The sequence below is a fragment of the Suillus fuscotomentosus genome (genome assembly GCF_016647785.1).
Source record: "Suillus fuscotomentosus strain FC203 chromosome Unknown F5891scaffold_16, whole genome shotgun sequence".
Classification (NCBI taxonomy): domain Eukaryota; kingdom Fungi; phylum Basidiomycota; class Agaricomycetes; order Boletales; family Suillaceae; genus Suillus; species Suillus fuscotomentosus.
Window position 1 is genome coordinate 98,186 of NW_024539528.1, and position 13,550 is coordinate 111,735.

General features: G+C 47.4%; 3 protein-coding genes across 3 annotated transcripts; 2 read left to right on the forward strand and 1 right to left on the reverse strand.

Moving 5' to 3' along the window:
* Positions 1–2,251: 2,251 nt before the first annotated feature.
* Positions 2,252–3,684, forward strand: F5891DRAFT_1022036 (terpenoid synthase; the record flags this gene model as incomplete). The annotated part of the gene is made up of 6 exons (XM_041361216.1): positions 2,252–2,555; positions 2,611–2,649; positions 2,709–2,883; positions 2,946–3,228; positions 3,282–3,547; positions 3,603–3,684. The coding sequence occupies 6 exons, from the start codon at positions 2,252–2,254 to the stop codon at positions 3,682–3,684; spliced, it is 1,149 nt and encodes a 382-aa protein (XP_041228107.1).
* Positions 3,685–6,440: 2,756 nt separating this feature from the next.
* On the forward strand, positions 6,441–9,737 carry F5891DRAFT_1022041 (uncharacterized protein). Its single transcript, XM_041361217.1, has 11 exons — positions 6,441–7,170; positions 7,225–7,634; positions 7,816–7,921; positions 8,240–8,476; positions 8,531–8,721; positions 8,785–8,874; positions 8,927–8,955; positions 9,008–9,068; positions 9,120–9,169; positions 9,222–9,331; positions 9,385–9,737. Exons 1-10 carry the CDS (start codon positions 6,549–6,551, stop codon positions 9,301–9,303), a joined length of 1,878 nt encoding a protein of 625 aa, XP_041228108.1. The 5' UTR covers positions 6,441–6,548; the 3' UTR covers positions 9,304–9,331; positions 9,385–9,737.
* Positions 9,738–11,348: 1,611 nt separating this feature from the next.
* Positions 11,349–13,464, reverse strand: F5891DRAFT_1022046 (uncharacterized protein). Its single transcript, XM_041361218.1, has 2 exons — positions 13,052–13,464; positions 11,349–13,004 (listed from the first exon to the last, which is right to left on the reverse strand). Exons 1-2 carry the CDS (start codon positions 13,413–13,415, stop codon positions 11,455–11,457), a joined length of 1,914 nt encoding a protein of 637 aa, XP_041228109.1. The 5' UTR covers positions 13,416–13,464; the 3' UTR covers positions 11,349–11,454.
* Positions 13,465–13,550: the final 86 nt, after the last annotated feature.

Genomic DNA, 13,550 nt, shown 5'->3' on the forward strand with positions numbered 1-13,550 from the left:
TTCCTACATCATCCGTGTCACTCCAGCGGGCTTACAAGAGATGAGGGGCACGCGCATCAAAGGAATATTTCTTCATCCAGACCTTCGATAAAGGAATAGAACAGCTTAGGCTGCCATGAGCCATAAAGAATAAGTATCAGCCCGAAGTAATAAGTCGAGGAATAACCGTTCGCGAGCAACGTCTAAAATAAACAATCTGATTGACCCTCGATGGCTTAAGAGCCCCGAAATTTGGTCTTGACGAAGTTGAGGTCCGGTATTACCTTGCCACACTTAATTCTATATCAAAGTAATACTCAGGCTAGAGTGGACTAGACGACATGCTAACTAACTAGCCCTAACCTAAGTGTTCATGCACATACTTGTATTCCCATCTTCTTCTTTCGTCCGTCGTTTCTCGATCGCTGACACTGATCTTCAAGTTCGCTTTCTGTTCCATTGCTATCCCCCAGCCTGATTTTTGGAAGGAGCATATGATGATGCTAATCTTCCATATTTCACTTGGCTATGTCGTGTCCGAAGCACAGGGCATTCCATTTGCATGATGGTGCACCTACACATCTACTACTAGGTATCGTAAGCCCGCTGGTACGAGAGTTCCCATAATCGACATAAATACCGTCCGAGATATTGAAAGACAAGCTTTCAGTATCACTGCCTTTTGGCGTGACGGTTAAGCGGGCGACAGTCTTGATTACTTACAGGTCCCCGAAAATATTGTCACACAGGCAGCCAATATCAGTCTGCGAGGTCTGGGTTAAACATCCATCTGGACAGGGAAAACGACCTGGATATCGATTGTGCATGTGTCCGCCTACAAACTTGTCCTATTAAACCATTGCTGTATCCACAAATCAAACACTTACCCATATCAAAGTAAGTCGATCTTGTTCCAGGAATAACAGAAGCCCTGTAATATTGGCAAAAGGAGTGCGGCAGACGGTCAGTGTAAGCAGGATCCGAGAAAATAATGTCTCTATCGAAGTGCAAGCAAATTACCGAACCTGCCTTGCAGATCAGAAGGTCTGGTGAGTCGGGATCATATATAGTTTTCTGAGTGAGCAATGACTTGCTTATTGAAGTCCCAGATTTGCACGTAGCAGCAGCTGTCAGCGGAGAGTACTCCCAGTCTTTGTCCAGGCTCAAGAGTACGATCTCAATTGCGGAAGATGATCATAGGCCATTTTACTACCAAATTGAGACACGCCAATTTTGTGGCTCGGGTGCTATAGCTAACGGCATGTTTGTGCATTGCTTGGCCTATTGCGTTGTTACTGTTACTTGAAGGCCTACTCCCGATGTCTGATCCAGCCACATGGCTACATACTACTAGTACCGAAGTTCGAGCGCTATCTGCGCCAAACTGACCTATTGGCATCCAAAGGCGTATTCCGAGGTAAATGGGGTCACTAGCAATATTCAATCGGCGGCTAAATTCACTTATATATCAGTGTGAGGTGTGCGGATAACAATAGTAGGCACAGTTTTCACCCTTGATTTTTGAAAAAACATGGTTTGTGGCCGCCCATCATTATGTTCTGATTCGTTCTCTTATCTTGCTTGTTATCGTTAGTGGGGCTTGTATTTGACCTTAGCACTCCGACGAATCACGGAACTCTGATTTCATTCGTGAAAAATACATCATGTTCGACTCAGAATTAGTTGTGAGCGCACAGTGGTATCAAAACTTCTATCGATGTAAAGCTGTGACGGTGCGGGTGTCACGGATATCAAGACTAGATAAGTATAGTCACCTCAGCCTTCACAAAGATTTTTCTGAAGACATTATAGCAACACGACGATCCTCTCCAGTGATTTCCTAACACCATCATGATGGCCAGTATGGCTATGTAGTACCGACCGTCAGCCGGTGTCTGGTTCCAGGATTTGAACGGTGCAATCTGATATCTCGTCGCTCGGAAAGTCCAATCTAGGTTGCACTATAGCATCTGACCAATGAAGGTTTCAATAAGGCTGAAATTAACTCCAGAACTTACGTGACGCTAATGACTTGGTTGATCACGCTGACAGTCCGGTAAGCATATGTGCCGGCCTATCAGCTCATTTCAAGGTTCATTCAGGCCTATCAAAGCAGGGGCCGTTAGTTCAAAAAGAAGCCTTGCGACAAAGACGATGTAGGGAAGACGTTTTGGTTAACCTCTGACTAACCAGTTTCATCAGGCCGATCCTACTATCTTTGCAGTCTGACGCTGACAGAATCGTAATTATATACCACATTCATTTATTGCAGATGTATATGAAGTGGGCCGATTCTAACCTGGGCAGATATATAAGTTCTGCGGGAAGCTCTGGACTGGACCAGCGACAATTCGCCCCTCTTTCAACTTTTCCATTCCTCATTAGAAACTATATTTCAGGAGTCATGGATGCTCGCCCAAAGACGATATACCTCCCAGACACTATGGTTAACTGGCCCTGGCCTCGTACCATCAATCCTCATCACGAAGATGTGAAAGCTGAAGTTGATGCTTCATTCCGTGATTTCAAGGCCCTGAGTCCTAAGTCACAAGAAGCATTCGACAAGTGTGATTTTGGTGCGACCTATGTCACGAACCCTAGATTCTGACGATGATTAACATATTCTTATAGCCCGCCTAACAGCACTGGCTTATCCCAATGCACCAAGAGGTTCGTACTCTGGCAATTAACGCATCGCAGAACCCTGATTCCGTTCCTGAACAAAATAGAACACCTTCGAAGCGGTTGTGACTCGATGAATTTATTCTTCATTGTGGAGGAGTACACCGACATGGAGAATGAAGCAGTCACGAAGGAAAGGGTGGACATCGTGCTCGATGCCCTACACAATCCCCATAAGATACGACCAGAAGGCGAATGCATCCTCGGCGAAATTGCGCGACAGTAGGTGCAAGTACTTCTGACTTATTTGACAATCATCTGAAGCCCAAGGGTTTTTTGCATAGATTTTGGGCTCGCGCAATCCAATCCGCAAGCCTGCCTTCTCAACGTCACTTCCTTGAAACATTCGATGAATACCTTAATTCAGTAGTTGTCGAGGCTCTCGACCGTGAGCAAGGCCGTAGGCGCGGTCTCGATGACTACCTCAAGCTCCGGCGCAAAACTATTGGCGTAAAACCTTCTTTCCCAATATTGGAGATGGGGATAGACCTTCCTGATGAAATGTTCTACCATCCCGTCATCATGGATCTTGCTGATTGCGTCACAGAGCTCATAATTATCGATAATGTAAATTGATATTGAGGATGTCATAGTTTGCGGTCTGCTAACATCTTTCACAGGACATGATGTCGTACAACAAGGAGCAAGCGGCTGGGAACGAATTCCATAATTTGATCAGCATTGTCATGTTGGAACTGGACCTCGACAGAGGTAGCGCGATGGCTTGGGCAGCACATTATCACGCTGGAGTTCAGAAACGATTTATCGATGGTCTTGCGAAGGTTCCCTCATGGGGGCCTTCCGTCGATGTCCTAGTCAAGGAGTACCTTAACGGGGTAGCAAACTGGGCTCGAGCAAACCATTCTTGGAGTTATGAGAGTCAAAGGTAATAAGACTTTCTTGTTGGTATGAACCATCACTTAACCCGATTGGAATTGCAGATACTTTGGCACCATGGGCCCGGAAATACGACAAACTAGGCTTGTCCCGTTGTTGCCAGGACCCGATCGCAAAGCCATATGAATCTATTAGATCTTTCCAGATACAAAGCTCTTTCCACAGAATTTGGTGCTAGCTTTTCTTGTACCTCGTAAATTTCGCTTTGATATATATGTCACTACCATGCTTCTCACTTGGTTTCTCATATATGCCACTCCTCCCGTTTCTCTAGCTTTCAGCCGACTACTACTTTTCATATGACTTTTGTAACCCCACCGGCAGTCGCAGTCACCTCAAATTTACGGTCATTTTTCGTTGATTACCGTTAGGAGTAGGGGTTCCGCGGGCATTGTGTGGTGCTCTAGAAGCCATCGACAATCTACCAGTAACCCTTTCAGTAAACTCTTCAAATTGAAGCTTTCGCACAACTCGAACTTCATTTCAAACACCACGCTTCGCCTGCCAAATCTACAGATGACTACGTAGCTTATAATCAACTTGAAGCACGTCACTAGACCATGTTCGTAGTTAGCCGTCATCATCGCAGCCTGCCTGCTTTGCTTTAGGCTTAGGCTGCTGGCTCCTGTCCCACTGTCATCTTGGATTTGGTCAAGGTCACCCACCTTGCAGGCAGACTTTCGTACGCATAGGGACTACTTCCAGAATAACTCGTGAACGCTTTTCCCGAATCGCGATGGAGGGCGTACATAGCACACGATGCGTCATGATGCTCCTGCACTAAGCCTAAGCTGAAAGTTATATCACATTTGCTCATGAATGCATATCATATCTCGACTCAAATATTCCTTGGGCCGAGTATGAGAGCTTCCGCACTAAGTGGCGCTGATTGTGGTTCTCCGTATGTCACAATGCTTCTGTTCGGATGTATCAGCGCTTCAACCCTCTGATAAACAATTATAGAATGATAGTCCCGACAGGACTAGTGTGGCATGAATTTGCAAAGTTCGAATCAATGTTGACTCAAACATTCCTAGGGCCGAGTATCGCTCCTACGGGAGCTTCTGCACCGGACGTCGTTAATTGCGGTTCTCCGCATATCATGCTTCTGTACGGATATATCAGCCCTCTGATAGAGGTAAGCAATTATAGACTCTACAGCAGATTGTCACGGAGCTTGGGAGTTTAGGCTATATCATGTGGAATGGCTTTCAACGAGCAACGCGAGCAGAATCGTCATGGCATGATCCACTCCTCGAGTTTGGTTAAGTGACTTGGTGCATGCAACTGCTCGCCGTGCGGGTTAGTGACTGCCAATCGTAGTTACAAGTTCTTCCTCTGAATTCGGCAGGGTGATGGTGGAAGAGGTCTTGCATAACGGCGAGATTGCTGTCGCTACTCTGCGCAAGCCAGTCCGTCCTTAATAACCTCGCGGCCTAATGATACGCCCACTCAGCTCCTAGTACTACCCCTAGATGTGACGAACGAAGCGCAGGTAAAATCTGTCTTCGCACAGGCTAAGGATGCCTTTGGGCACATCAACGTCGTATACAACAACGCGGGGCGGGCAGTATGTCAAAAATTGAAGGGAGTGTCGTTGGACTTGCCAGGATGCCAATTTCTGGGGCGCAGTAACAATAAGCTTTGAAGCGGTTGGATTCTTTAAAGAAGAGAACTCGAAAGGTTGTGGGGGGATGCTCATCCAAGTATCGAGCCTGGCAGCGACCACCGCAGTCCCGCTTGTCGGGTTCTATAACACCACGTGAGTGGGTTGGTGCTGTCTGGGTAAGCGTCGCTGAGACATTTGTTGTTCGTAGAAAAGCAGGTAAATTAGTTGTGTTGCTTATGGCACATTGTGTGCCTTCGATTCACCACCGTTAGCCTTGGATTCGTTCACTGAGGTTCTGGCACAGGAAGTCATTCTCGCTTGGAAGATTCGTGTGAGTAATTGATTCGGAAGGGATGACTGCTGAGTGGCCATACAGCTCGTGAGTGTTCACCCAGGTTGGAGTCTGAACACGCGCGCTCATTATAGTATAAGCAGTGAGATGCTCGAGCCTCCAGCACCGTATGCATCGTAACCAACAGCCGTAATGACGAAGTTTCGTACTATATTCGATGCGTTCATCGGAAGTGATGCGCTGGCTGCCGTTAAGGTTGTGACAAACGCATTTGGTCGGTGACGATGAACGATGCGCAGAGGGCATTCCAGTCCTTGTGAACTTGCATATGGGCATGAACTTTCTGGAGTGTGCACTGCGTGCATGTGAAGATTGGGCGGCTGCATGGTGAGCTACTGTAGAATACGAAGGTTGTGAGTCTGAGGAGTCATGGTCACAGTCACGGTCACGGTGCGACACGCGCCTGCAGTCGCACACTCCGAAGGCTGGGGCCATAATGTTCATTTATCAATGCCATACATGATACTACTAGACAGGGGATTAATACCAGAAGGACTTCGAATGCCTACTACCTTCTCTTCTCTTCGTCTCATTGGCATCTCTGAGCCTGTTTCGGCCCCGACAACGCCCCCATCATGATGTACGGGGTGTCAATGCCCTATCTCGTCCTCTGCGCGGTTATATCGAGCGCCAACACAACATCTTATTATTTCAGGATAAGTTCTCCTTTGTAATCAACCTCTTTTTTCTCGCGTCTCTAGAAACGTGCAACTTCGTCAGCTGAGAAATACCTTAGATTGCAACACTGTATGGGGTCCTTTTACTGCAGCCAAGTTTTCAAACGCTTATGCACGCCCAGTCCAATTGAAAGAATCGTACACAAAACGTAAGTATGTGGATTTAACGTTCTTCAATTATTGGAGGCAGGGCGCAACTCAAGGCATCCTAATTTCATACTTACGAGCTCGAATCCTTTTACAGACGTCTTCCAAATGTCTTCTGTTCATCTGTTCAGCCCCTTATCACTTTGGGCCCAATTACCCCCCACTGCTGCTGTGTCATACACTACATCCTTGGAGATACCAGGGAATGGTACCCAAAAACTCATTCCGGCGGAGATTACACCTCGCCCTGCCTCGCGAAAACAGTCTTATGGACCCTGTCGGATGTTGCTCGACGCCTGACCTTGAGGACGAATTCGTGCCATCGCTGAGTCCACCACTACGTTCCGCATCCCCTGCCCATATCGAATCGGCTCTACCCTCCAATGGGTCCTCCCAAGAGCCTGTAGCTCAGTCTTGGCGACGTGCATCTTCGTCAATCGTTCCGGCCTCACTGCGGCCAAAACGTGCTCCTGCCCTCCATTTTCAAACACCCAAAGATCGCTTCCGCGCATGTGTTCGAAAAGTGATTTCCATACACCGGAAAACAACAATCCTTTTGGGCTTCGGTCTCGCCGGTGCAGAACCTGGTGTTGACCCGCGCAGGCAGTCCGCATATCTCCATTACGCGCACATTCGCGAGCGCTGCGAGATCCAAATCGCCGACTATAGTACCTTGAGGAGTAGCTTTGGAAATATGGATAATGAGCGTTTTGTACAAATGTTAAATGATAAGAGAAGTTCGGAGAGGGAGCCATGGGTGAAGGTGAGGTGGATAAACGTGTGCGGCATCAGCTGGGATGTGATGAGTGCGCTTGCCCTGAAGTATGGTATGTAAATGACTACGATACTTCATGCGGGGTGTTGATAGTAATCGTGCGTAGGCCTTCACCCGCTCGCCCTCGAAGTTGTCCTGCACAAACACGGACACACGCGCTCCAAAATGGACTACTACAGTCAACACCTCTTTATCCATGTCTTATCTCACACACTCGCTTCCTCCTCTTCATCTCCAAACCCCTACACACCAGAAGGCGAAGACCCACCACGGAGCTACTCACCAGGTCCAATGACGCCAGGGGACTACCACAAGGAGTATTTCAAGGATGACGGCATCCATGCAGATGCTGGGGATGAAGGTAGCACGATGTATGGCGGCAGTGCGCCTGCAACCTGGCGACTTGGAAGCACTATCAGGAGCAGAACGTCAGCGACAGCTGACATGGAAAGTGTAGCAAGGGCCAGGGATGATGGCTTAACTCCGCTAACATCCGCTACACGGAAAGACAGCGCGGTGAGTTGCATCTCACATTTTGCGTTTTTTCTCGTTGTATCTTCATTTTTATCGCCGACCTGCATTGACTGGATTCATCATATTTCGATTTGCACTTTTGTCGACAGTACTTCTCTACTCTTTTCTCTCCAAATCTACACAGTCCCAAACCAATACTCATTATAATGTCCTTCCTGCGCAGTCCCGAAAACGCCGGGAGAAAGCTCAGATGACTCTCACTGATCTAAAGAAGGCAGGCCGCGTGAACGTTTGCATCCACCCGATATCAATTTTCTTATTGAGAGATGGTGAGTGCTGTACTCATTTGCCTAGTTGTGTCATCATTGTGTGGTTTTACATTTGTTTCCTGCCACATTCTGTCCTTCCTTCTCAGCATACTTGTCTTGTCATGCATCAATTCATGCCGATCGAACTGCGACACATCCGGTGGGCTATGTGCATGATGCTTTGTGTTGCATATATGTCGATTTTGAGCCAACATCGACCATCGAGTCACTAGTATTATATGCTTTTATTTTCACGCATATACCACGATTTGTGTGCATTTTTGTTCTTGGTTTGACGTATATGCTTCGAATAACAAAAGCTGACTCTATGTGACACAGGCACAGTGATATCTGTCATGCCGTCCAATTTCATCGACTTTACAGGTTCCATCATGGCGCGTCTCCGACAGCCTGACACGGGGCTGCGTACATCTGCAGACCCCAGTCTACTCGTTCAAAGTCTGCTCGACCTCATCGTGGACTCTGCACTTGAGGTGGTGGATGCATTCCATGAGGAGATATTACAGCTAGAATACGATGTGTTGATGAAGCCGGATATGAAAGTGGTTACAAGGCGTGCGCATTATTTCCCTTGCCCGTGTCTATTTGTGTTGACAGCCCTGAAATCAGTACACATTCTTTCCGGCGATTTGATGTTGCATAAGCGGACCCTTGGGCCCCTCAAGACGGTTATTGGTGGGCTACGACGGTATGACGAGGACCGGTGTGCTGCACTTCTCTCGCCTGCTGAGAAGTGGGTTCAAGAGCAAAGCAGAGAGAAAGTGAAGGGTTTCATGTCCCATAAGAGCAAAATATATTTGGTGTGTCATGACCTGTCTTCAGCCCCTTGTATAAGTTTTGGCTGAGGTGGGATGCGGTGGCAGGCGGACGTACACGATCATATGGAATATGTCCTTACAAGCATGGATATGTTCGCGGGGATCACAGAAAACCTGATCAACTACACGTTCGATGTGCGCAATTACTTTATCTCATTTTTTTCGTGCTGATTGACGTGAGTGACAGATGAAATCATACGAGATGAACGTAACCATGTGCGTGTATTTTAATTCCATCGGGATGCTTCGAGTTGATGTCGACTCTCAGGCGCCGCCTCACCCTCGCAACTCTCATATTCCTCCCGCTGACATTGCTCACGGGTTATTTTGTGAGTTTCTGCCCACTTCACTTAGCCCACCGAGTTAAACGTATTGCATAGGGAATGAATTTCAAATCTATGTGGAGTGTCAACAACCATTCCGACGCCCTGTACGTATCCCGAACTCGCGCAAAACTCGAACTGACGTATGCACGCGCACAGATTTTGGATGATTGCAATCCCTGTCACGACATTCGTCATGCCCTTAGTAGTCAGACTTCAAGCGTACTACGCATCATGCTGAGAGGCGGTGGGCGGCGAAGTTATTGATGGTGCGTTATTGCTTACTTTGTTGTGTGCTTATATGTTTATAATTGCCTGATAGACTATCAAGGGCAAGTTGGCGTGAATGCCACTGACAGATGCCACAGCTCAGCGCGGTTGTATTGCCCGACTTTACGCGGTTTGTTGTTTTATAGATTTCGGAGCATTCACTTGTTCGATCGGGCTGGGTATGTCTTGTTTTCTTGTTAGAGTGTAACTGTACTCGCTCGAAACTTCTTGTTCTTGACGTACCGGTCTTTGCTAAAGTAATTACTGCAAGTGATTCCCGCTGCGCAGTAAAAGGACATTCTGTACGAGTTTCCATCTGCTTATAGAAGATTCCTTTTTGTGTATCCATATGTAGTATTGTGTATAATATGTCGTCTATCTTGCCCTGCGAAAATAACATCTAAGTATACGTGCATGGTATGTATAATTAACAGATGCTCAAAGAGCTGTACTGAAACGAAAGATAGGTTGAGTGTGAGGCGTTGGCTGCATACAGCAGAAATCAGAATTCGCACACAGGTACTAAAAGTAAACATAAAAACTTGAGTTGTGTCAATTGAATGAGTCATGATTGAAATTGAGTACAGCCCAGTTGTGCGCACAGTGGGACGTTGGCTGTCGTTAAAAGCCATATGTAACTTGATGTAAGACGAAGTAGAAATTAAAACTCTAGCGGGCAACAAACAGTGTGAACATTCACAAAAGTTTTAACATGCGCGGATGCAAAGCCCAACAGGTCCATTGAGTATCAAAGGCACATGGTCCTGGCACTCCTGTGGTTGAATTACTGAGGGAAACTTCATAGCGCCGCAGCCAGTGCTTGAGGTCTGAGATATTAGACTACACACCCGCCGGTAAACAAAGGTTTATCACCTAGAGGAGTAGGCGGACCACGGTTACATTCAAAAAGTACCTCGATAACACCTGTGTATAGATATTAACGCGAAAGCACGGACCAACGAATCTGTCTGCGATACCGCAGTCGTCGACCAATCTTTCCCCTTGCACGCAGGTGACATGCTGATTTTTCAAGTGTGCACGCACAAGTTGGAGTACCCTATCCTACATGGAGCCTACGCTTGACGCGTGTGGCTCGGGAGTATTTCAAGTTGTACTTCATCACAATCAGTGGACCGGTGAGTTCTTGCTGGCGATTATGCTGATTGCGGTGCATTTACAATGTACATGCTTTATAATGGCGTGGTTCTGCTGCTGTAGTAGATGATGAATGTTGAAGATATGGTGGGTCGAAATTGGGAAGAGATTTCCTCACAGTAGACAGCTTCAGTAGGAGATATATCCACGAAGTTTATCCATGATGCATGAAGGAACTCTTCTGTGTGATTATGTTTGACGCTTGAACGCTGTGGTGGCACGTGACCGTGAAATACAATTTCAAAATTTCTAGCATGCACTACGTCGGCAAAGCCTTGTCTCTCCTACAGCCAGAATACATAGAAGAGGAAGACTGCCCTATATTATCCCTCTTTCATATGGTCTAAGTATCTGACATATGTTTCGGCTGTTCGGCTAGGATACGCTGGGTTTGTGAACATCGATCGACAGCGCATGGAAGGAACCAGCGTGTGCTCGATTTCATGGGACAGTGGGAGGTCCAAGTAACTAGCCATGGACAGCAGCCGCAGCTGATGCGTACCCGCCATCTGGCTACACCACAGCAGCGGGAGTCATGATTGTATGATCTGTGGCGGCAGTAAGCAACACATCCTGCTGAATACTTGCAGTCTCCAAGTCAGTAGGCAGAATTCATGCACGTAAAATCGATGCAATTATTCATTATGGGTCCCTGGCCGCTTCCAGTTACCGATTGTTCCTCTAGACCTGCGCAAAGGAGTTCGAGCGGGCATTCAAGATTTCGTGAGCATGCAAGTGGGCATGAGATTCACCGGAGTGTGTGCAAAAATTGGGCGGTTGCAGGGCGAGCTGGTGTGGAATCATGGTCGCATTGTCTCCAGGGTTAGTAGTTGTGTGTTGGTTGTGTATATGCACGAGTGCACGCATGCTAATAACCATTTGACAACATCATTAAAACTAACTTCGAAGCACTATAGTTAAACGATAGCTAATTAAGGTGGCTGTGGTCGCGCAGCTATCCTGCACTTCATTGCGATCTCCGTATGCTCTCCACAAAAGCAAGAAGATCATCTTCCAGCATTGGTTTCAATCCGTAATCGACGTCCAGCTGAAGGTCCAAAAGACGGTGGTCAAGTTCTTGGACCAACTCAACAGGTGCAGCAGGTCTATCCTCTAGTTCAAGCTGGTCGAGCCATGACCGAAATGTATGGATCTCAGCATCTTCTACGTTGACGTTGAGATCAGGACCAGTCATCTCTCCTTTTCCGACTTGCTTGGGAGGTTTGAAACGTACAAATGCATACGTATAACATCGATCTCTTTCATTCCCAGAGCTGTCTCTCGGTGGCGTATGCAACGCAAACACCCAGCCTTCTCCTTGGAGACCTCGCAGTGAATACTGCGGAATACACGCGACCTCTCTATTCTCGCTATGTACTTGGCGGAGCCCAGAAAACAAAGTGGCAGGAGTGACAGTGGATACGTGCTCCAGGGGATCAAGTTGCCATGGGAAATCTTTGGGGCCAGATGCCACATCTGAGATAGCGTGGGTGATGACAGTTGGCTGGAACAATGCTACGAGATCGAGGATAGCGTGGATGATGTCAGATGACTGGAACAATGGCAGTGTGCACGCAACCGGATGGCTATGCGTGCCTGAGGCTTGTATGTAGGAGAAGGCAATGGGGTAGGGCGCGTTTTCACAAGTGAGGGCCAGAGGCTGCAAAAGAGAGGGATGTAATAAGGTATCGAGTGAGCGAAAAAGATGCCCGTTGTATCCCAGGAGCTTATAAACGTCGTCATTTTCTATCAAGGGGCAACCTAGAGCTATTAATTTGTTCAGGTGTGGAGCAAGCTGCAAGATCCTTGGGACGATCTGCGCCGTGAGGTAGGAATTATGGGAGAGATCTAGTATTCTCATTTTGTTCCCATGTATGTTCAATATTTCTTCAACCTGATCGTCTCGTACGGCTATCTCCGCAAGTGACAGCACGCCGTTGTTGTCGCTCAACTTCTTCACGACAACACTGTGCAATAATGGCATTCCGTTGTGAGGAAACGGCAATAATTCATGCAGGGCGCCATAAACTTGAAACGTTTTCCCAGCCTGCCAGAGTTCATACATCTGTTCGATGTCATACGTGTCATGGGTGTCCTGTGTAATGGTTATGGTTGGAATTTGCGCATTCGATTTCGTCATTAGTTCCGGTGCGACTGATTGTAACAGAGGCATCCCGACAAGCTTTCTGACTTGCTCGCTGATCGTGAAGTCAAAGGCCTTAGATCCCGAAGAAGCACAATCTTGGGGAATTTTAGTCCTCTTGTATTCCTTTGGCCAAACTGATATCAGAGTGTCCAGGCTTATGAGCTTCACGCTGTCAAGTTTTGTGACATGGCCATTGTCGTGTAAATTACCGTCCGTATACGCATGCAGATATTGGCGCGCAGAGAGCGGCATACGTGGAGATTGGATAGCTTCGTCCTCATCATTGCTTGCCGTCCTTGTAACGTGAACGAAGCAATACGTCGGCGACCTCACCGAGGTGAGGTCAATCACAGTAATGTCTTGTGGATTGTCTGCTGAACAGACTCAATTGTCGTCTACACTTATACGAGGTGCAAACCTGCACTATCGTTTCCGATAATCTCATCGAGGGGAGAATATTGGCCATACCCAACATTTGGGTTGCCAGGGACGATAAACTTTGTGCTCCAGCACATAGCCATGAGGAAAGTAATGAACGGGCAACATATAGCCGGTAGATCCTCGTGGCTGCAGTACTTGTCATGCAGAGCGCTTGTTTCTGACTCTATTACTTCCTTATTACTCCCATGTTTCATCGTGGCAAGAAAGCGAAGAAGACAGCACAGCGCTATTGCCCCTTGACATTGCATGACGTGACATGCTGCCACACAGCGGTACTTGGTAGATCCTGAGCCCGCCGTACGGACGCGAGCGATGACGAATATATGTTGTCGTTCACCCATTGGAAGTCTGAGTGACAAGAAGAGTAGGGAAGTTAGGACTGTAGTGAAGACTTCGATATCGGAGCTTTTCGGACGACTCGGGGACTAGTGGCGTCAAGCTGTGCATGTCACGGGTCCGCGTCACAACCGCGGCGG